Here is a 25,331-nt window from a genome sequence, read left to right on the forward strand (position 1 = left end):
TTTTGGTTGTGCAGCCCTTTATTAGCAACTAAAATAGAAGATATTTGTTGTACAACACGGGTAGTAATTGACTATACTGGAGTTTTATTATATTCTAATACAGGATCTTTTATAAATGCATTTTTTTATTAAAAAGCTTCCATCCTTTTCTGTTTAAACTTGCAAAACTATTCTGAAAGCAGAGTATGTGCACAGGTCTGCAGAGTGCAAATCTGGGATGTGGTAAATGCTTTACATGTTGTATTTTGCAAGGACCGTCTGTCACCATACCTTTATAGCCACTGGTTTTTAGAAGTCACAACATTTTGACACCAGCCTTCCTCCCTTGTCCTAAACAAGAAAGCATTTTTAAAATGAGTTGTAACTAAGGAAGGACTACACCTACTAGAAAAAAAGAAGAGTTCTATTAGTTTGAGGTTTCAGTATACCCAAAGATCAGGAACTGCATCTTTGCAAGGGCAAGGCTGGGACCCCATTGAGTGTGCAGGTGTCATCCCTGAGTAGTCAGAGGTTCAGTGGACCATTAATGCTCCTGCTGCATAACTCACTGAGCTATCTTGCCAGTTTCGACACTGGCTTGACTGAGCATAATTCAAAAATGAAAAGCTCATGTTCATTCCATTCTTCTGGAGTTCTGTGATAGCCTAGATGGAATAAAAAGAAAGTTTTATAAAATGACTACTCAGATAATTGGCGACACTTCTTACACATTAATAAGGAATACCTTCCCCCCCCCCCCAAAAAATCAAGAACTTTGAACAACTTTTCTCATGGTTAGTGAAATAACCATTCATATGGAAAACTGAGGCAGGTGGATGCACACATTTACTTCGGAACACATTAAAAACACTACTGATTGTCAGAAGGCAAATTAACTCTAAGAGTGCTTTTTAATCTCAATTGGACCTTAATGGGGCCCAAAGGCAATCCTGCTAATAAAGATTATGTTCACTTTACAACACGCCATCTTCCGCTGTAACTGTTTTTATTAAAACAATATTTTTTAAAAGTCAAGTGGGAGAACAAAGGATGCGTTTGGGAATGCACCATGTTGTTTACTCCTGACTCATATAGTGAGGCACATAGTCCCATGGTTCTACTAATTGTGAATCTTCCTGAGTTCTGAGGAACTTAACACAAAGGGCTTTTTTCTGAATGCCTGTATTTTATTTGATCTACACAGAAAATTCAGCATGCACACATACCACCCACCCACATCCAAGAATATACCGTAAATAGAGATGGCAAAGAAAAGCTTCATCCCTTTTTCACAGGGAGATTGGTCATTTTTGGATGAATAATCAACTTGTCATGGTAAAGTTAGGGTTACTCCTCCATGAACTGGCAAACATAAGGGTGCAATTCTATTGGCTCTATGAACTTTTTCTTGCAAGTACCCCAAGGGATATGCTCTTCCATCCCACAGCTAGATGAAATTACAACTGAAAAATTAGTTGGTGGGACTTTTACACTAATGAAAGGGACATTTTAAAAATTCAGAATCTCTACCAGTTCTATCTTGCAGATTCTCCTTCCCCAACTCCCTAAATTATTTTATTATTTAATAAATTTATTAGCTGTCTCAATTACTGAAGCATCTCTAGGTGGGATAAAAAAACAGCAATTATTTAAAATGGCCACCAGTAAGTTAATATGGCCAACATAACTATCCACAATGGGATAGTTCACAATGGGAAACAACAGTACTGTCACTGCGTTATTTTATTTACCAACTGAGCTCATTATTTCTGGACTGTCAGACTCTCCGTAGCTTTGCCAACTTCTTATCAGTAAGCTACGTGTTTCCGTATCCACCCACATTCCTTCACTTGCTTCTTCACACTCTCTTTTCCTTTGTTCTCTTGCCAAGGTCCGGCTGACATAGCCGACAAGAATTATTTTCAAAATGTAACAATTAACTTTTCTTAGTTAGTGAGGTGTTTTATTTTCTTTATAACAAATAAATGAGTTTTATTAGAAACCTTCCTCGCGTTTCTTTTCAGAATATTGCAACTTGGAATAAGCCTCGATTCATCTCCTCCTCTAAACCAGGGTAATTAGTCCCAGAGCCAAACATGGGATTAATAAATGCCCTGACAAGTACAAGCCCTATATCAATGAAATTACAAATCACCCTGCCGTGTCCCTGTTGAAATAAACCCAATCAGGGTCACATGGAGTTCAGAAGAAATGCTATTCCAGAGACCAGGGACAGCCACAGAGAAACAGCCACTGTTCTGCATAATAGCAGAGCTTTCTTGATGGATCTGGAGTATGTCAACCCTGCTAGATCTTATCGATTAGGCAAAAGCAATCAGAAAGTGATAGTCTTGAGGGCATGAAGAGCTTTTATATATTTATAACTTGAAAACTTGTACTCATTATTTCATTTAACAACAGTACTTACATTTAATAAAACACCAATAGGATGTCTTCCACATATTGTATTATGGTATTTCTTCAAGTAATTGCTAAAGGACACAGGATCAAGCTGTTCTATAATGTTCATACCCTGAGGAGAATTATAAAGTTATTGTTATTTTTTAAATGCCTGAAATATAAAATATATTATTTAACAAAAAGAAAAACTGGCAATATGATTGACAGATAAAAACTAAATCATGGTATACTAGGAATGTAATAATTTACATAACTTACTTAGCTTAGGGTTGAAGTGTGGGGTCCTTGAAGCTCTCTGAGCTTGGTTGTTTTTTTATAGAAGAGATCTTGGTGGTTCCTTGATTGGGCTGTTGATCACTCCCAGCAATGCTGGCAAGATGAGTCACTAGTACTATATATAAAATGAAAACAAACCCTACTCCTTACTAACATTGATGATGTTATCTAAATTGGCAATGAAATGTCTGCAAGAAAACAACCAAGCCCAGAGGACCAAGGACCCCAATAGTTTATATCTGAGGAAAAATCATTTATAGATTATATTCACTTTACTATTAAAAACTAGTAGTAAGAGTGACATTGGGTATTTTGAGTGTTTGTGATTCACCAACAAAAGCAGCAATTATTTTCTTCTCTTACAGGTTCTATTAATTACTTTCTTCTATATTGCATTTTCAATATCAGAGTCCGCATCCAATGATAAAGTGAAAGACCTAGGACAAGAACAGCTTTACGACAATTTCCTGTAACTGATTTCATCCAAGTGTCTCAATGCCAAATAATCATACTTATAAAACAATATTTTATAGGTAAAGATCGGTGCTGAAATCTTCAGGCCTTGCTGAACTACACTGAAGATCCAGCCACTTTATCAGTACCCAGAAGGAGGGCAGAAAGGCAAGAGCACACTCCTTCTGGCAGCCTTAATGGCAAGAATCAGAAAGGTTTCAGGTCGGGTATAGGACTGAAATGACATTTGTCCCACTTGTGGATAACCACTGGAAGGACTGGGATGGAAATAGTTCATCCACCCTTCTTCTCCTTGATTTGCCATCAACTATGGTATTCTTCTGAAGAGGTTCCTGACGGCTCAATTCTTTCCCCACTATTATTTAACACCTACATAAAACCTCTAGTGCCTTTATTTAATGGCACAGGATGAGATATTATCAATATATAGTAACACTCAACTTATATATCTCCACCCCGGCCAGCCAAGGGATACTGGGGAGGCTTCGTTTAATGCCTGGATGGGGACGAATAAACTGCAGTTCAACCCTAGCAAAATGGGGGCTTTGCATGGGTGCTCTCTTTCTCTTTTTCCCTCTCCCTCCCCCTCCCCCCTCTCTCTCTGAACCATGACTCTCATGGAATTGAAATTTGGCAAATTTTATAATAACACATTTATGACATAAATGTGATAATGCATCAATTTATGGCATAATACAAAATATTATACATATTTCCTATGATCAACTGCTGATGTTTTACTTTGCTACACAGTTCAACATGGGCTATATTTGATCTCTGAATATCTCCCTGAATTTTTAAGAACTTTTCCAGTGAAGGCAGAACGTTAGAAGCTCAGTCATTGTTGAAGAAACTGAGGAATCTGGTAAGGAAAATACCTCTGAAATGATCATCCAGGGGATCGAAGGTTGTATAATACACACATACACATATGCATACACATATGTAACTGAAAGTTATACTGCCTATCACACCAAGTATTAGTGCTATTTATTTTAATTCAAATAATTCTTTGCTAAAATCATCTACAGTCTAATGTGTATTTATATTCCCTAGTATCCATCTTCAGGCCCCAATTGCTTTTGTAATTCATGTCCAATTAGACCTTCGCTGTGAGTTCATGTTAATCTTCCCTAAAGCTACATTTCTGTCATCTTATTCCCAATTTCAGCAAATCTTCTTATTTTGTCAATAAATGACTATTACTTGCCTATTCCTGACTGGTGGCTAAATCACATACACAAAGGATTACTGGTAGTTAAGCAACAAACTGCTCTATTTGTTTTCTGGCTTTATTGGTTGCCAAACTGGCATCAAGAAGACAGCATTCTTGTTGTTAACGACGAGAAAGCTCATTAAAACCTGACTGTTTAAGTGGGCATTCAGGAACTGAAGAATCAATGAAGAATGTTCCTGGGACATATGCGGGCACTCCTTATTGTTCTAATGCTACTATTGAGAGTGAATTTGTTTACAAAATGTATATTTGGTGTTTTTTTTTTAATACTACCACTAGTTAGCTTTTCTACTTTGCTTAGACTTGTTTGCCTCAAACAACATAAAAATGCTTGTAATAAAATGAGGCTGTATGGGTTCATACAATAAGATGTTGGATAACCATTTGCCTGAAGTGGTGTAGGGTTTCCTGCCTGGGCAGGGGGTTGGACTAGAAGACCTCCAAGGTCCCTTCCAACTCTGTTATTCTATTTCTAATAAATAACCACGATTGACAAATGTTGGTGGATATGTGCACACAATGCAATAAGCCACAAACAAACAAACAAACAAACAAACAAAAGCTATAGTATGAATTGGTTCATGCAAAGCATATAAAAGATATAATGGGTAATGCTTTGATCAGATTCAAGACAAAAAATGTGCAAGAGATATTTACACTTACCATTTTATCTAAGTGTTCAATTGATCTATAAATCTCTCCTTGAGACTCATCATAGTAACTGTATCTGAACCTCTGACCTTAAGAGAAAAAGCCATATGAAATTAAAGACCAAAGGATTAGCTATATACATGTTTATGGCAAGTCAAATAGAATTACATTTTGATTCATAAATACACACACACACACACACACATATATATATACACATACACATACAATAACACAAATTTTATACATACAAACAAAAATTTGTGTTATTCTGGAACACTGGCAATTGTAAGAAATTTCTTTTTTCCAAAGCACACCAAAAATGCCTCTGGTAAAAACTGAAGAAAGACATCCCCAAACCACATTCCCAAGTATATGCTATATTGAAAGATCTGAAATATTAACCTAGGAGGAAGAAACACACAAGCAAAAAATGCAAATTTTGAAAAAGTTCTATGAATCCTACAATGATAGAATTATTCTATGCACAACTAATAATACTTTGGCACGTGCAGAATGCATTTCTTTTGTACAAGCATCTCACCTCTAAGGACAAAAAATCCTGACTGTTAAATGTGCATGCAGGCACTATTCTGACTTCAGACATTTCTTTTATTGCTCACCAGGCTTCCTGCCCACTGATTTTAATTGCTAATGCTTCTTTTAATTAAAACAAATGGGAAGCTACTCTGCTGGAAACAGAGCTGTACAAACCACTCAGGGAAACTTAAACAAAGCACTTTCCTACTGCTTAAATTCAACTGCTTGAAGTGTTGAAGTTTTTTCTTGCTTTTATGGCAATTCTGGTGGAAGTATCTCCCTCTATATATACACACACATGCTACGATGGGAAAGATTAGTCTCCTGGTGTTCTCTGAACTTGGTTGTTTTTCTGCAGATGTTTCATTACCACCCTAGGTATCATCATCGGTGCATGGGGAAGTAAGAGTTTGTTTTAAACAAGTAAAACAAGCCTTCAAATGACATTCTGAGCAGTAGGTTTGGAGGATCATTTTAAGAAGCACCCGTCCAGATGGTTTGCACACTTATATTGCAAAGAAAAGCAACAGCCTAAATCTGATAACTATTTTTTGAAATTAAAAACAATGATAAGAGAAGGGGAAAAGAATGCAATCTTTAGAAGTATGGCCTCCGGCTTAAGAAAGATTAAGGTAATTTATCCATCCAGCCATCCGTTTATCCACCCACCCACCTATTCATCTATCCATTCAATTTATATGGTCATCCATCTCAGTGAGTGTCTCTGGATGGCAAATAGAATTAGAATAGAATAAAAACCATTATTACACATTTAAATACAGGCAATACAGTACAATTGAGGTCCCTGCACACTCAAGGCCCCAGAACTAGGTCTTTAGGGCCTTAAGAAAGGCCAGCAGGATTGAAGCATCCTCATCTCCAGAGGGAGAATGTTTCATAAGGAGGTTTATAGCAAAAAAAGCATGTCTTCCAGGCCCCACCAACTGGCATTCTTTGACTGATGGGACCAAAAGCATTCTGATTCTGTTTGATTGAATCAGATAGACAGAAACAACTGAGGAGAGACAGACCCTTAAGTAACCCAGAACTAAGCCAAGAAGGGCTTTAAAGATGACAATCAGAACCTTGAATTTCTCCTAAAAGCACACTGGCAACAAAAACACAGGTATTACTGGTGTTTTATATATCAAGTAACCAGCACCATTTACTACTCATGCTGACATATTCTGCATCAGCTGAAGCTTCCGAATGCTCTTGAATGACAGCCCCATGTATAGGGAATTGCAATAATCCACGCAAGAGATTATAAGGGCATAAATGACAGTGATCAGGGCCTCCTGGTCCAGGGGCAGGCGCAGATGGCACACAATGTAAAGGTGTGCAAAAGCCCTCCAAGCCATAGATGCTACCTATCCTTTTGAGCAGGATCAGTGAGTCCAGGAGAACCCCCAGATTACATGCGCTCACAATTTCTGAAATTCCATTGGCTTCCTACAAAATCAATGGGGAAGCTGGCAGGAAGTTTTTTGCCTGCCTGCACACTTTAGTGCCTTCCCTGTAGCACCTATACACTCACCCACAAGCCTACTTGCTTGGGACTCCCAGGACCACTGGATCCTGATTAGACCCAGGGTTATGACAGCAACTGGGACTACCAGGATTGCCATCACTAAGTAATGCAGTCATATGACATTGCACTTTCTAACGGCATCATTTAGTGATGGAAATTCTGGTCCCAATTATCATCATAACCAGAGAACTACTTGTATTCAAGAAAATAGAATAAACTGTCCATCCATCCTGATGCTCATCAGCTGCATTAGATGTCTACAATTATAATCGCCATATAGTATACTGTAGATTATGGATAACAATTCATCACAATAGAAAGGCAACAAATTGGGGAACGTTAATGGACAACACCATGTTTTGCTTTATTTTGCTGAAGCAGGTTTGTTATTTTAAAATAGGTTAATTTTAAACGAGTTGTTTTGTGAACATGTTCAGATATATAATTTAACTTACCCCAATGACAGAAGTCAGAAGAAACCACAAAAAGATTACAAGGATCTGCTAAATATTTGCTGAAGAGTTTTCCAAATTCCTGTTCTTTTGTCTCACTCAATGCTCCAACCAATACAGGAACAATAGTAAACTCATCCTTATGGCTAAAAAGAAGAAAAAAAAGGATTCAAAACTTGGTCGGTGCCATTTTAAGTTTTTTCTCACATTCAAATGATTCTGCAGGGCCTGGTGAGCTCCCTGCAAAAGTCTCACTATTCCTGACAATGAATAGAGTTTGGCACATCTGGCAAAAAACTTTTAGATTTTGAATTTCTTGTAAATGATTGCCAGGATACCACATATGATAGTCACAGATGTCAAGGTGCCTGGTAATGTTTCTTTTCCTGAGACACCTGGTTGTAGTTCACTAATTCTTCTAATTTACAAAAAAACAATGTAAGTTAATCTGTTCAAAGCAAAGCATCAACCTCAACTTCAAAGACTCAAGATATATTGTTAAAAAATAAAAATAATATTCTTGGTTGCAAATTAATGGTTTGTTAGGAAGCCTGCCCAAAACTGTCAGAAAAAAAAAAGAAGACAAACTGCAGGAGTGATTAAAAAAATAATAGGGTGCAGCAATGAGTAGCATCATCAATTTACATTCCATAAATTTTCAGTCAAGGCAAGGTTGTTAGGAGAAGTTGAGCCCTAAGCCCTGCAATGTAGGATGCCTCAGGCTCAAGCCTTTCACTGTTCCTTTGTAACATCTACATAAAACAACTAGGGGAGGTCATCAGTTGGTATGGAGTTTAGTATCATCTCTATGCTAATTACACCCAATTACATATCATCCAGAAACTTTAACTAGTTCAGAATGCAGCAGCACACACAGTAATGAGGGATTGGAGGCTAATCCATGTAACACTTTTTTAATTTTGCCAATCATTCCAAATTATTTCAAAAAAATACACATATGAGCTAAGTAGAGTTCAAGAGCAGAATATTTACAGATTTCAAACCTTTTAATCTCTTTATTTAAAAATGCACATATTTTTATTATTAAAAGGACAAAAATTCTCTATTGAAAACTCTATTTTGCTCAATTCTGTGTGTTTCTATTCTTCTAAAAGTGTCTTAAGTTTCAGTTCACAGTCCTCTCATTTTAATTGGTTTGGTACATCAAAGCCCTAAGGATTTTGAAGACATAAATGTATTCAATGTTATTAAATAACTGAGAAGATGGATTTATTACTATAATTATTTATATTATTATTATACATGCAATTTGATATCTGCAATTTTTAAATGATCCGTGTACCTTTCCATGGCTTTAGCAGTGTAAGGCAAGTGCATTTCAATACTGTGTTCATCTTCATCTGTTTGCAAAGACATACGCTCAAACATTCCAGTCTTCCACAGATCTGCATAAACTGAAAAATTTCAAATATATTAATAGACTAAAAAAAAAAGGAACAAATGGATAAACAGCTGCATAACTCCCCCTCCCCTTTTCTACTTTATACGTTAGACTGATGATTCCTGAAGAATTAACACTGGAACCATAGTCTGTAGTAAGAATGCTATTCACAGTAGTTCTGGTGAAAGTCCCCCCACCCCTTCCTGACTTACCCGAGAAATGAAACAGGGCACTCCAAACAAACAAATAAAAAATTAAAAATGGTATTTTGTTGAGGGGAAGATTTACACACATAAAAAACAGGATAATACATATGGAAATATATTAGTTTGATTTGTATTTGCTCAGGTTTGAGAACACTAATGTTAAGATTTCAACTGTATAAAATAAAGACACAACTGTGGAGTAATGGCACATTTAACAGCGTTTATAAAATACAGTAAGGGACATTTTTCAGACATAGCTAGTAATTTTTGTTAGAATCTAAAAGCTTGTCTCAATTGTTTCTTTCAAATTGCTTTGTAGCTAATGAGATTGAAAACATTACTTAGAGCTAGATATGCACAAAATTAACCAATCTGAGAACAGGACCATGTCATTGAGGGCGTGAATCAACAACTTCTACAAGTAAATTCTATGAACCAGAGATAGTTCTAAGTATCCCAGAAAATGGATTCCAAATGAGCATTTCATCTGGAACACTTCAATCAGCTTCTAGGTGAAAGACTTTATAATACCCTTGAAAGTACCAATCACCTCTGGAATTATATGGTCAAGTAGGATATTTGACATGATCTGGAGTTGGAGCGGGATGTTTTTCAATTCTTCAGAATGTCCTATTCCCAAATTGATGAGTTTTGCACATTCTAATTTAAATCATGAGCTTAATATGGGACTCCCAGCTGAAAAATGTAGTTAATGATTAGAGAAATATACATTGGAAATAAACACATTTACTTGTCATTTTGCGATTAGACTTAGTGTATCGATTGAACCCAGGCATATAGTTTTCATGTGGCTATGAATAACTTTTACTCCTTCCATAGCCACAGCTTACCTAGTCTGGATGTGACTTCCACTTCACCTTAACTTGGTGTAATTAAGTATCATCAATCAATGCAGTAACTGAGATAAAAAAACAAAAGTAGCAACAAAGCAGAATCGCTTCCATTGACGTTATCTCCATTGTTCAGGTTTATTTAATCACTCCACGCAGGGTTCTTATTTTAAACGATCTGGTGGAAGGATTAGACTTTGCTCACTCCACACCTGGATGATCTGTGACTGACTAGATATGCTCCTGCATTTTTGTTTAAAACGTAAAATCTTGGAACTGGCAACTGCCAGTTACCAAAGATGTAGAGAAGTAGCTGCAGAGAAATATAATAGGTAAACAACTGCAGGTTGTAATAAATTGTGTTGTGTGTGGCATGCACTATGGTTAATATTAAATTATACTTACACGTAAATATACCTAAGACAGTTGCCAACAGTTCACGCACTGAGTTAAGCTTTAACATGGTTTGTTTTTTGACTTAATGCACTATACGAATTCAGTCTTTTGTGTGCTAAAATTCTATGCAAACCCAGCCAATACATAAAAGGAACAATAAGCATTAAAACCTTCTGCGTCAATATAGCTGCCTTTTTGCACAAATAGTTAAGAGATAAACTATGTAGAAGACAGTCTCAGAAAAATAATAGTCTAAATTTGCTAACAACTGATTTTGTTTGTGTATTGCATGAATTGTGTACAGTTACCCTTTTGATCAATTCGTAAATCATATAGGGGAGTTCTATATATATCCACACTGGAAAGTGCACATCTGGAGAGGGGCACATGATGGGAAGGCCCAAGGATGAAGATTCGCCGTCTGAAGATGAATAAGAAAAAGCATATGAGTAAAATATTTCATAACTAAAGCACATCAAGAGGTCTGATTTCCTTGTTTAATTTCCACATTATATTTGTAATGTGGTTGATTGTGAGAAGTTGAATCACATAACATCTGGATCACATGAAGAGTTTTGTATAGAATTTGGCAAGCACAATCCCAGGGAAAAATTAATCTGCATTGGGACAGATATAGATTTGATATTTGACAATACAAAGGCTTCTTCTGAACACAGAATAAATCTTTCAGATTCTTTTTTCCATTGCAACCTCGTGCACTGCTTTCCATTTAATTCAAGATGATTCCCCCATCTATAAAAAACGGATTTTAGACAAGTATGTGAAAAAGAAAGCTTCAGTAAAAAATCCTACAGGTCTCCTACATTCTCTAGGATCCAGTTGATTATGCTTGTAACTCTGATAAACAGATTTCCTCTCCTGACAAATCCACCTTAAATAATTTTATGTTGTCTTAACCAGTATCTATACAAACTGCATCTGGTAGTACTTAGGACAAGAATCTACTTGAATGCTACTTACGTAATTGAAGGATCCACTTGTTTGTATGCATGAGCTGCACAAGACCCACAGTAAGTATATCCTGCATGTCTGCCAAAAATAAAAGACACTTTCTTTGAGGCTTTTTTTTTTTGAATCTCTGTAGAAAAATATCAATGAAATAAATATAACTGAGTTTGATAAGTAGATATTAGGCCAATATACGGATATCAGGTGAGTGCTCCAAACTAAGTATTAAAAATCAAGGCAAAAAGCTTACTTATGTGGCAGAAAATAAGGTGGGTACTAGCAGTAAGAAAACTATGATGTGATGATCAAATCTGGCCTCCAAGACCTCCTGATCCAACTCAGTGCGATGATGGCTATTCATTCAAAAGTAATTCTTTTATAGAAAAGGGGACTAGCAAGTAAAATCAGGCCTCCTTGGGAGCTACTGTTTCAAGCTGATTGAACTATATTGAAAAGAGTTCCTGGAATCTGTCCTTGTTCCTCCTGACAGGAAAAACAAGGAATGCCTGTCTGGTCATGCCAAAGGCATACAGATTCTGAAAAGTTAGCTGGGGGTAGGGATGGGTAAATAGACTCATTGAAAGAAAAAATCCTCTGTCCTGGTGTGTATGTCATATTAATATTGTTAACTCTAGGCACAGGAAAAGAAAATTAAATCTGTATATTTTAATTAAAGATTAAAGTGATTTGAAGATACTAATATTCTGCTTTCTCAAAAAGATTGCTCAGAAGACTTAACATTTCACGTATTCTAAACACTATTCAATTGAGTAGCAGAAGATAAAGTATAAAGTATAATACTCAAAGTATAATTTCCTGTGATTTGGGCTCAAAAAAACCATATTTCTGAGAAAAGAATAATATGGATGAACATAAAAAAGGATTCTTAATAATAAGAATTGCTTGACTAATTACCAGTATCTATCGAAGTGTCTGTCGATATATATACATATATATACACACCATATTTTTCACTCCATAAGACCTGACCATAAGATGCACCTAGGTTTAGAGGAGGAAAACAAGAAAAAATATATCAGGCAGAGCCTGAGAGGACCACAGATAGGTGTCCTCTCATGGGCCAGCTCTGCCTATTGACTCCTGCACTGCGGAAAAGAGATAGAAGAGGTGGGCAATGACAAAGACAGAAGAGGCGGTGTTCAGCACTGTAAAAGGACCCTGCCGACACGGCTCAGCTGCTATTCACCAAAGGACCAGCACCAGTCCATCGTTGGGGACCCCTGAGGTAATATACTTCATAGTCTGTGATGCAATATTCGTTCCATAAGATGCACAGACATTTCCACCCACTTTTTGGGGGGGAGTGCTTCTTATGGAGCAAAAAATACTAGATAGATGGATAGATAGATAGATAGATAGATAGATAGATAGATAGATAGATAGATATAGATATAGATATAGATATATAATACAGATATTTTAATTTAGATTAAAGATTTAATTTGCCCATTCCAAATGCCTAATTTCATGAAATGGTTAGCTATTCTAAAAGAAATTAAAAATAAGACAGAAGTAGACCGATTCTTACATCTTTCAAACTAATTTGCCCTCACACATAGCCATAAACTAATTGCTACTGATATCTTGTCAGATTGAGTTCAGAATAAGCCAGAGCTAATTGTCACAATGAAACCAAAGCAATTAAAGTATACCTGTTCTTGTAATTCAACAGTCAATCTACAATAAATGGTAAGAAACTGCCACCAAGAAGTCAGGGGAATAAGACTAGCTTATTATCCAATCAATACAAATTGGGATAAGGAAGATTTTGCTCTCTCTAGTTATCTGAGGGGAGTAGTAACTTTTTCTAACGTCTTTGTATGAATTCTTGGGATAGCCCTTTTATAATCTTCAGTGAGTGGGAGGAAGAGGGGAAAAAACTTACGGTGCAATAATGGCTCTAGCGGGTCTTTTTGTAGACTGTACTTGAGAGAGCCAACCTTCTAGTTGTGCACTCAGCTGAGGTCCTACAGAAAAAATAGATTTTTAAAACAATGTTAGCAAAAAATTATCCCTTGTTATAGTTCCCATGTATTTAATTCTTCTTTTACCAGCAATAATTTAAAACAGTACAAGCTTGACTTTCAATCAAACCCTATTGTATTTAACAATGAAAAACCCATTAGGGGATTTTGAAGTTACTAATAAGTAGTTGTCAATGTTTCCTGCTTTGTATTTTAGCCAAAGTTGATCTACTGATGCATTAGTTTTACTAATACCAATGGAATGAAATGGAATGGAATATTTATTTACAAATGTAAATTAAAATGGTGCAAATGACTTATTTCCCAATAAACACTGGGGAAAAAGAAGGTCCAGAAAAGAAAAAAGAATCAGATTTCTTGCATAGGTAACAGGAGAGCATGAGGCAAAAATCACAAGAATATTGTAGTTTTAAAACCACAGTCAGCTTCTCATTTACCTCATTTGTCATTATTTCTCAAAGCTTTGCTTGGCCAGAAACATATACTCAGTCATTGAAGATAATCCTCTGGTGTACAGATAATACTATCCAAACATATTAAGAAGATCAACAATACCTGCTGAGTTAGGCACACTGTTGAATGTAATTAACTTTACATCTGCCATAGCCTCTCTCAAATGTGGTTTATAAATTGCTGTTTGGAGTTCACAACTAAATTAACATTGTTCATTGTTAGAATAGAAAACTAGTTCCCTTACTGTGATGGATAGGAGACATTTATCAATGAGAAACCATTATTTTTATGCTAGATTAAGAGCACTTTGAAACTGCCTTGCAAAATAAATCTTTCCACCAATACTAAATCCAGGAGGAACGTCTATCTTTTAGATGATAACTTTTCCATCTCCTCAGAAGAGCATCTTTTTAACAAGATGCTTTTTAACGTTTATTGTGACTTGGCTAAATCATCTACAGTATATTCTCTGTAATCTCTATGCACCCACTCAATGCACTTTATATTCCCCAATACAATTACTTTATACCCAGTAACTACAGTTGCTAAAATTTCAATTTTGAAAGAGGACTGGTAAATATATTAAAATAAACTGCACCATATGGATAGTATTTAAAAAGCAATGAGCAGTGTTTTAAGTCTGGCTTAAGGCATGACTGAAAAAAGCAACGCTTTTTTTAGACAATTTGCCTCTAATAATTAAAATCATGGTAAAGGTGTTAGTATTTACCATGCCATCAACATTTCATTTTTTTGAAATATTGATTTAATGCAACAATTTTTCCTCAAATGTATGCCTAGCTGCATTGGCCAGTACAGCCAGCAGCCAGTAATTATGGGAGTTATGGTCCAGAAGATCTAAAGGGCGAAAGGTAGCCTACCAGAAGCACATTAAAACCCACTTTAATGAACACAGTAGTGCTAAGAAGAGTAAAGAACAGAACATTGAACCATTGTGAAAATCCTATTCCTATTTCAATGCAGAAAGTGAAAACAAGTTTTCTTTGGGCGTTATCTGGTTATATTAAATGCATTTCTCCCAACATTTCTCCACATCAACTCCAGAATCCAAAGTTAACTGAAATTTACTCCCAGAAATCCTTGATTTAAGACCTATATGTCCATGAGCAGATAAACTGATCTCTTCTGTCAAAGGATGAGCACTTTCATATAATGCTAACCTTTTTTCAAGTAAATATTTGATTTAGAAGTGCCCTTTAAAATCCATTATATTTGCATAATGTTTCAGTATCTTTCACAAGTTTCTGAATATGTTTTCCATTATATTTTTGATCAAGAGTTACTAATGTAGTTACTCATGTAGAACGAGGAAGAAATGAGGTGTAGCCTAATTATACAATATTAGAAGACTGTTATCTCAGTGTCAGGAGAAAACTTGACAGAAAACTGTAGTCACTTAGTAATTATAAAATGTTACCAAATTTTATTTTCACTGATTAATACTTGTCATAAACAGACAAAGTTTGCTGTTAAGAATAGAAATTCAATAAAGCAATAGTTGTATGGCTTTTTTTTTTAGAAAATAAACCCGAATATTTTATTTAATCTATTTTAAAACTACAATTTAGATATGTTTCAGTAAGGGTAGTCAAAAGAAAAATATAAAATAATGTTTGACTACTACTCTTATTTTGGATTCTGGGAAATCTTCTATTTGTTACTGAAATATCAAAATCATGTAGCAGTTTGTTTCTGTCCCAAAGTTTGTTAGCATTTGACTTGTTTTGGGCCTATCAGATTAATTCTTTTTATTAAAATATTAACCAAATTTTGGAAATCTTAAAAGACTACTATTATTTATGCACCTACATCACTGACACTGACACTGACATCACACTTAAACACTGACAAAGACTAAATTTTGAGGATGTTTAATAGAGTTATAGAAAGAGTCATTAGGAATATTATATCTATATGATTGAATTTATAATACAGTAGAATTCCAACAAAGTCATCTTGATTCTCCCAGATGTATTTTGTAAATATATTTCTAATCATAACCCAAATGACTCTTCTGTGAATAACAAGGGCAGAGATCCATATTTAGTAACACTGAGTAAGAGTGATTTTTTTATTTGAAGTATACCAAACTATTAAATATTTTAATACAAAATAATTATGAAAGCAAATACTCTCTGATATTAGGTAAGAAAGTTTCCTCAAGACATCCAATATAAATGGTGTGAAGAGAAAGATTAATAAACAAACTATATCTTAATTACCAACCTTGACAGATTTAAATGGTTTATAATTTGACTGTCTACATTTATCTGGCTATTAAGATCTGAGGTTTTTCTGACAATAGACGTGAGCCTTCACTTGTGCTACTCCCAATCTTGGAATGCACTCAGTCAGAAGTTGCATTCTGCCCCACTGCTAGGCATTTGTAAAAAGAAGTTATACCACCAAACTTTCATAGTCAAAACTTTTAACTAATGTTAAAAGTAACAATAATAATTTTAATTTATGTTTTTAATTGCTTATGATTTTGTATTTTAATTTCAACAGGCATGTTAATTGTTCATCAGAATTGAAAGGTGGAACACAAATAAAATAAAAACCAGACTCTGCTCAGACTAAAGTGTAGTCTGTCTTAAACAATGAACTAAACCAAAATGTGGCATGTCTGTTTTTTGTTTAGACTTGTTTTGCACTTCATGCCAAACCGCTGTTTGTTCAATCACAATTTACTTAATCAACTAAAATTGCCTAAACTTGCCCAAGCACTGCAATGCTTTACAGGATACAGTGTTTATTCAATCTGATAAACTAAAGTGAAACAAACCCATTACAATTTAGGTCAATATAAACTTACCAAATGAAACAAGTAAAACCACTGAGCTAGTTGTTTGTCTGTCTGTCCGTCCATCCATCTATCTATCATCCTTTTTGCATAGCATTAATTCCTTTTCTGCATACTGGTTCACATACACACAATGCTTAATAGTATATCATATTAGATGATAAATGCAAATTTAAAAAATGCAAACAGCAATAGCACAAGAAGCAAAATGCTTCTTGAATAGATGAACTTTTCCCATTTGAGGAAAACATACAACTCAGACAACCAGAAGAGAAGAGGAATACAACAGATTTCTATTGATGTGACACTATTTGAAATTAAGTTCTTTCTTCATATGCCCTCATTGGATAGCATCACCATTTCAGAGAAATAAAAAGAAACATTTACAACATAAAATGGTCAAACGAAAGAAAAAAAAATTAGTGCAATTTTTAAGATTTTCAAAATACAACTCTATAGACAATATTTTAACATTTGTTAATCAATCCATCCAAGAAAGTGTAAAAATATCCAGAAGTTATTTGTAAATTTTACATTGAATTGTCAAATGTTGAACTTTTATAGATCTTTTCTCATTTGTTTACAGTATTTTCCGTTTTAACACACACATATTAGATCAGTGTTTCTCAACCTTGGCCGCTGGACAATGTGTGGACTTCAACTCCCAAGCTCTGCTGGCTGGGGAATTGTGGGAGTTGAAGTCCACACATCGTCCAGCGGCCAAGGTTGAGAAACACTGCTCTAGACAGACAGACAGACAGACATAGATAGATAGATAGATAGGTAGATAGATAGATAGATATAAATAAAAATAAAAGAATCTGCCAATTGTGGTTAAACTTCTTTGTGCCTGATGAAAGTTCTAGTCTTTAAAAACATATGCACATAAAGTTGATGATCCCAAAGGTGTCACCATACTCTTCTTAAAAGGACATTTGCTTGCAGATCATTTTATACTTTGGTGCTTAATCAGCATTTGCTTCAGCAAAATGGGCTGGCGTATACAAGTTCTTTTGTAATCACTGAGCTCATGTCAGATTTTTTTGTAGAATAAGCAAGAGACCACAGCAAACCTGTCTAGCCAGCCAGTTCAGTTTTCTGCCTTGCTGCCAACTCCCTAGAGCAGGGAATATGTTTACTCTGCAGTACATACAAGTTTGGACACAATAGGAGTATCTCCACATCATTTAGAATCCATTACTTTATTTATTTAAACTTATAATTTGTCTCAAGAAACCTCAGCACTCTAATTTAGTTTTGTGGAAACGAAAGCTTCGTTCACGTAGACATGTTTTTCTAATTTCCACATGCACTGTATTCAAGATCTGGTATGGAAGAGAGAAAGTAAATCTAAAGGTATTCATATAAAATGTGTGTGTCTCTCCAAATTTATACTGCTTAGCTTCTGCTCTTCAGCTGAAGACTCACATTTATTTCTAGGACTGTGGATATGGATTCAATATAGATTCAAAAGGGAACACATGATTCAAAATATGTAGAGCACAAACATTACATCTGTTAGCAAATCTTAACGAAGCTGCATCCTTTCCTAACTCACATAAGCTTTGCACATGATTTAAGAAACCAATAACTGCAATGTGCATGTTTCTGTCCTCTAAATAATTTTCCCTTTCAAATTTAGACTGCTGAACAATTATATTTATTGCTTTGCCAAAACAGCCCTTCTGTCTTTCTATTTCCCCTGTCCTCCTTCTGTAATGTACACTGAGAATTTATTAATAGGAACAAAAATCTTCCTTTATTTCAAGTGATGTAGTAGGGGTTTCTGCCTCTACATTAAACCTTCCAACTCCAGCTACAGTCCAAAAATTTCCAAACTGACTTCATAAAGAGATGCTTGATCAATTTCTGATTTAGTTATTCCTACTCTATACCTTTAAACAACTAGGAAATGCAGATGTATTTTATTGGAAAAAACAAATAGAACGGGTCTGGTAACAAATAGAAATGGTCTAATAACACCTTTTCAAACAATTTTTATTAAAAGACATACTTTTTGTGAGCTGCAGCTCACTTTACCTTGTGGATAGAGGTATATCTAAAATATATATAACTAAAACAAAACCAAGAAAAGACATCATGAGGTGAGTGAGGGGTTTCCTAACTAAGTAATTAAAGTAAGCAGCAGTTCAATTTTTTTCTTCTTGCTTCTACAGTTAAGACTGGACTCTTATACCAACTCTTCCACCACAATGAATAATTATTACCCACAAAGAAGATTCACATACCACATATGTGGTATGTAATCTAAGGCCTCCCATTTACAGCAAACGTAAAAAGTATGATGTCCAGAAGATAAATAGTTTTCACTATGAATTTAGTCTTCAGACAAACAGTGCTATCTAACTTCATCCACTGCCATTAGCATAGTAGCCTTATTTATGATAAAGTACCTTTCAGGTCACCAGAAGACAGATCCTATAAGAAAGGACTGGCTCCATCTCTTCTAGTTAGAAAACAGAGTTTAAGCTTCTTCCTAGCCTATGGAAGAAGGTTCCTTCCTTCAGCAATGTATTCACTTCAGCTGAGTGATTAAACTTCTATTTTATTGTGTATTTTATAACAAATGTGTAACCAGTAGGACACATGGAAACAGAAGAAGAATATATAATAGCACGGTATAGGAAGGTAATGCACATCCTAGATACTGGGGACCACTTTCTTAATATACTTCTCTTTCTAACTAGAGTAAGATCATCAAAATCTCCTTCTAGTGAACAAAATACTGCTGGTTTTCTTGGTCCCTGAAGATGGATCTAAGATATACCACAGCATTATTCACAGGTTGGTCAGTTGTTATTATGGGTGCCCCAAATCTGTGTCTGAGGAGATGAGCATATATTTTATAATGTCTTTTAGAGATAGATGATTCCACTCCACAGCTACTTAAAATGCTTATTAACATTACTCCTGCTGTTAAGTCTGCCAACAGTCATTCCTGTACAGAAAGTGCTAAGAACAAGGAAAACATTTTCTTGTTGACTGTGAACACCAGGATTATGTATTATCCAATTCACCTGTTAACTGTGGGACAGGAAACTCATTTCCCCAATTTTCTTTTTAGTAGGAAACAATCATTCCTTTGCTGGTCTAATCTACATTTACATTAGATCCACAGTCATATTCACATTTTGGGCTCAGTGAGATCTGGAAAGTGTTCTAAACAATGAAGCAAAGTTCTGGCCAGAAATACCATGTACAGGTTCCCAAGAACACTCCTACCTCCCTAAGCCTTCAAACCATCCACTGGGCTATCAGAGTCCTGGATTCCTGATAAAAAAAGTTCACAGAAAATTAGTTCAGGGGGAATCACTAAGAACGTGTATATATTACTGACAAGACCCATGTAGGGAAATGAGATGGCAGGAGCATGTCCCTAGAGGTGAAATACATGTGAAATACCTAGAAGTAGAGCTATTGGCTTGTCATTGAAATTCAATGCTGTGATAATCGTGCTCTTATGAGCTTTACAAGGTTCAGTCACTCAGAGTAAGTTCTCTTTCTTGGCACTGCATCCCTGAGTCAAGAAAACCTTCCTTCCCTCTTTGTTAATTGTAACTGCAGATGTACAATCAACCTAGATGGTGCCAGCATATTTTAGCTAAATTCAGGCAGTATGAAACAGTAGCACATTAACCTGAGCTTGCCATAGAGGACATTATGATGAGCATCTTGTCTAGGTAACTATAAATGTGGAGCCACTGGGTTCTTAAATGGCCCAGAGGAGCCATTTTCACATTTTGAATAGCCTCAGCGACAAAGCCAGACTGAAAAAGAGAGCTGTGAAGTGAACCTGATTACTTTTGCATACAAATCTGAGGAATCTTTGGGGGAGGGGGGAGGGTTCCTAGTTGGGATATTAGGTAAATTTCTGACAAATCCATCAAAATTAGAAAGTTAATTACTCTATTTTAAAGCTTCACTGTCTGATAAATTTATTCTGAGGCCCAGAGTTCAGTTTAAGACAGTATTTTGGCAATGGAAAGAGAATAGGGAAAAAAACCCAATGTAGATCTCTTCTGCGATAGGTACTCTCAATCTACCTGTTTTGGTATGTGAGATTACAGGTGTGTCTGAATTTCTGCAGTTGTAGGACCACTTAAAAAGTAACGGAATCAAGTTGAGAAATGTCTACCTTGGTTGTGTGCTAAACCTGGCAACATTTTGGCTATTGAATCTGGGAATCCAAGAGGGTACATCACCCAAATATCTTCTGCCCAGAACAAAGTAGGGAATTTGATCTTTGGTGTGAAAAGAAGATGCAGGGCATCTCTTGTGTTTGCTTTCTTCCTTCTATTGGGCTATAGGCAAAATGAGACTTATCAATACTTATTGCTTATTCTAATAGTTTATTCCCAAAGACTTTGCTTTGCTGCAAGTTTGGCTTTTAACTGTTGGTTGGTTCAGGCAACCTCAGAGTCTGTAATGGTATCTGGGAAAGCGTTTGGGAGATAGGGCAAAAAAATCCTATCTAGGGAGTAATCAGATAAGAAACACCATAGCCTACAGCTGGATATTGGGCAAGGCAAGAGGCTCAGAATAGACCCTCCCTAGTTTCTCACAGGTCCAGTGCCTTCTCAGCTGTCATGGGAGGAAGAGGTTCAAGAAGCCATCCTCTCTTACTTTCTCTTGCCATCCTGGGTTGGCAAGAGACCTGTTGGTCTCTTAATCAGCCTCAGCCTTCTGGTGCTCAGTGCTCCCATTGTAATATGTGGTGGGATGTTCATAGACTTGCCCACATTATGGCCCTGTCCAAGGCCTTGTTTTCTGTGGTACAGGAATTGGCCTTCAACCTTGAAGGGTTATTCACAGGCTTGAAGCCAGCATTGCCACTCATCTCCATGCTGTGGCCACCTGGAGGTCTGATCAAGCTCTTTCCCAATCTTCTACATTAATCTGTCAGCTTGGCTAGGTAGCTACAATCTCCTGCTGTCATATCAATCAGCCTACAGAGAATAGCCAGGAAACATTTTTGTATACTATAGTGGATAGAGTGTTTGTTAACAACTTCTGGGCTCTTTCTCTAGATCTCTCTCATTCTTGGTTCCCAAGTAGAGAGTTGATGGAACATTTCCTTTGAAAATTCTTCTAGAAGACAAAGAGTGAGGAAAAAAGCCTTAAAGCCTGCTTTCTAGCTGGAAAAGTTGGAAATCTCCTTCCTTACAAGCTTCATTTCTGGTGGCTGAGAATAGAATCTGCCTGTGAAAGGATTCCTCCTTCCACCTGCATTCTTCCACTCAACTACAGTCTACTTTTCATTTTAGGATTGAAAGCTAAAGAGGAGGCTACTGGCAAACTGTGAGAACTCCAAAGGGCTAAGAAAAGTAGGAGATGCTGTATAAACAGCAGCAGATATAGCTAGCCATTTAAGACCACAAACAATACAAACAGACTCTTCATTGCTTTTTTGCTCCAACAACCTTATCCCCTAATTTTTAGCAAGTGGTATGCTGAGCTTTCATGAAATGCTAATGTTGGTGAATCCACATAAGGAGGCCCAGTATATCATATGGATGTGAAAACATAGTAGCGAAATGGGAGGTTGGCTTACGCTTCTTTATAATCTTTAGATCAATATATCATCCAATACAGAGATTGGCTTAAAATTAGTCCTACTCCCATGAAGAGATAGAAAACTAGAGTATTTGTAAATATGAGATGGTTCTGCTGAATCATCACTGTAAGTACATTAAAATATATGTGAAAGGGATGAAATGGATTCACAGGTTGTTTTTTTTTTAAAAAAAGAACATTTAATTTAAGAAAAGCTGGGAAGTGACAGCTATATACCAGTTAAAATTATTGCTCCTATATAATTGCAGAAGCCCTCAATTTTTCCAATCATCACATCTTCCCAGATACCTAAACAATAAAACTGTATTCCATTTTGCAAAGATTTTAAACTAAAAGAAGCAACGCATGCTATATAACTAAATTATAATTGCTGCCATGAAAGATTTAGTTTAAATTTCTAAGCAAGTAGCAAGTATGCAGATGTGCTATTTATATGCTTGTAAAAATTGATGTATTCCCTTTCTCTATCACATTTTTCAGATGAGAATATACATTCACAAGCTAGATGAAGTAAGTATGTGTTGCTTTCACTGCTTTATCTTTCCCTAGAGAGTTGTTTTTAGGCCAAGTGAAATATCTGATGAGCACATACAGAAAGAAATCATATTGTAGGCAATGTAAATCTTACATCCTGCAGAGGGCACTGTTGTGCACGTTTTCTCAAGAAACTACTGTATAAGAAACAAAGGTGGGGGAGAAAGAAAAAATATTGATAACTGGTTATTTTACTGATACTGGAAACCAAGTGACAGCTAAATGCACCCCCTAAAAGCATTGTCTTCTTTACAATTTCACTGCATGTGTGATGCAAAAATTCAAATACGGAGAAACAATAAGATTTTAAAATAACCTTTCAAAACCTTAAATCCTGCATGCACTGGCATCTTCAATTCTATGGGATTTCAACACAGTATTTAAAAATGTATTTTTCAAAATTGTTGCCACCCGGGACAGTAAGGAAGAAGCCCGAGTAGACAAATGCCTACTAGCCTGGTCCCGAATTACAACTGCTGCGTTCCCACAATGCAATTCGCCCCCTCCCTCGCTTTACCCTAAATGACCCCTTTTCATTCACATACATACTTCGGGGATCTTGATCGGTTCCCTGACTCTACACGAAACCCCCACCCCACCCCCACCCAAGAGGATTCCTCATCGGTCCTTTGTCCTAGGCACCTTCGCTGAAAGACGCTACGGGAGAATATTATAAAGAGAAGTAGGGGAGATTTCCGGGGACAGCCTTAAGAGAGGAACATCTTTTTCCTCCAGGCTCTGTCGATTCCTTGGGAATCGATCCTCGGCAGTCCAAGCAGGTGATTGTTTAGGGGCGGCAGAGGACGATTAATTGGGGGGGGGAGGAGATCTAGAAGAGGGTCCCGGCATTCCCGGCAAAATGTGCTGATTCAGTCAAAGGCCCACCCCGGCCCCAGCGATCATGGGGGAGAAAGCCTCTTCCGCACTAAACCACGCCGGCTCCCGCGATTAATCGCTGCTATACCATCCCCCCCCCCACCCAGAAGCAACAGGCGCCTTCCTGGCAGGGGTTAACGTCGGGCGATTTTGCAACACGTCTTCTTCACCCCCTTCCTCGGCCAAACGCTCCCTCCCTAGCGGCGATCGCACACACCGAAGTTACATGTCACGGCAGCTTAAGCACCAGCTCGGCAGCGCCCTACCGGGTTCAATGGGATTTCCTTCCCAGCAAACGCGTCCGAGATTGCAGCCTTATTAGGACAGGGACTTTGGTGAATTGACAGTCGACTTTTTTTTCTCTCTCTCTTCCCCCCCCCCCCCACCTCCGGGTGGCTGCAATTTAAGGTAGGACGGGGCATCGCCAACAGCTAACGCCGCCGCGATAAGTTGACCGATCCGCCTTTCCGTGCGTGGCCAAGTGGTCTTTGGGAACGAGCACGGATTCAATGCCTCCGTTTTACCCTCATTCTCGTCCACCGTTCAGCATTTAACATGCCACTTATTCGAGATTGACGGATTTGGCTTTTTAAGCATAAAGCAGCGGAGCAGGTCTCCGTTGAAGGAAAGGGAGAGTTTTGAGGGCTAAAAGTCGCCCCGACAGACCCTCCGCCGCTCCCTCAACGTGGCTCAAGCAGGCCACGCAGATCACCCGCCACCCACCCACCCACCGAGGCTTGTGACCCAGCTCGTACCTGAGGCCGTGTACCAGCTGCCGGCATGGCTGGCCTCCCGGCAGAGCGCTCGGTTGGACATCTTGGTGCCTGAGCCGCCTATGGTGTTGGGGGAGTGTCGGGAGGGGGGTGGGCAGGAGACGAGTCCGGCCGCGGCGGTATTGAGTCCCCCTCCTCCCCCGGCAGAAGTGAAACCCCCGGGAAGGGGGAAACGGTGCTGCTGGAGGAACCCCGGGGTAGAAAGCAAGGCAGTGGAGGCGGCACGCAGCGAGGCGCTCGAAGCTGCCCGTAGGATCCGCCGGCCTGTGCGCAGACAGCGGAGGAGAGGAAAGGAGGCGGAGGAAGGCAGAGCCTAAGGGGGACAAAGGCCAAGGCAGCAACCGCCGCCTGGGCGATACCCACAGAGCAGGCGGCAGCCGCCGGGTTTGGCCTAACTCGGCTCCTGTGGCATAATAACTAGAGCAGCGTGGCTCTCCATTGGGCAAAGGAAAGCAAAAGGTCCTGTGACGATTGGGTAATGGTTTTCCCTGTTCGCCGGACGGGCATAATCGCAGCTTCCTATTGGGCAGCTCTCTGAACAGCCTCCTCTCGATTGGATGAAGGGAAGGTTGCGGGCGGGATCACTTAAGATTGGTCCAGGGAAGTTGCCGTGGCGATGGCATCTGGCCTCCCTGATTGGGGGGTTTGTGTCTCTGAGGTGAAGGGAAGATTAGAGGAAGAGGTGGGACCACCTCGAGGGGAGAAGAGGGATGCCTACTAAGTCGACGGAGGTTGGCGGGGGGGGGGGGGAGCGCAGGAAGAGCTGCTCAAGGAAGGGGGGTGAAAAAGCGCGTGCAGCTTGTGCTCTGCGTGGTCCGCTCGAAAGTTAGAATGCAAAAAAGGTGGATTCCCGGAAAAGAATGTCGCCGCTTAATATTCCGGGAA

General features: G+C 37.7%; 1 protein-coding gene across 2 annotated transcripts; it reads right to left on the reverse strand.

The window, feature by feature from the left end:
- Positions 1–25,331, reverse strand: MEMO1 (mediator of cell motility 1). Of its 2 annotated transcripts, XR_004593049.3 has the most exons (10): positions 24,429–25,331; positions 13,292–13,373; positions 11,398–11,466; positions 10,725–10,837; positions 8,865–8,976; positions 7,565–7,707; positions 5,051–5,127; positions 2,408–2,512; positions 429–644; positions 1–330 (listed from the first exon to the last, which is right to left on the reverse strand). XR_004593049.3 is itself a non-coding variant. In XM_034428194.3 (9 exons), exons 1-9 carry the CDS (start codon positions 24,487–24,489, stop codon positions 513–515), a joined length of 894 nt encoding a protein of 297 aa, XP_034284085.1. In that variant the 5' UTR covers positions 24,490–25,298; the 3' UTR covers positions 1–512. The 2 variants fall into 2 exon arrangements, 1 of the variants encoding a protein (XP_034284085.1); XM_034428194.3 differs by having other exon boundaries at positions 1–644; positions 24,429–25,298.

The sequence above is a fragment of the Pantherophis guttatus genome, chromosome 1, assembly GCF_059756535.1.
Source record: "Pantherophis guttatus breed Tessera chromosome 1, ASM5975653v1, whole genome shotgun sequence".
NCBI lineage: Eukaryota > Metazoa > Chordata > Lepidosauria > Squamata > Colubridae > Pantherophis > Pantherophis guttatus.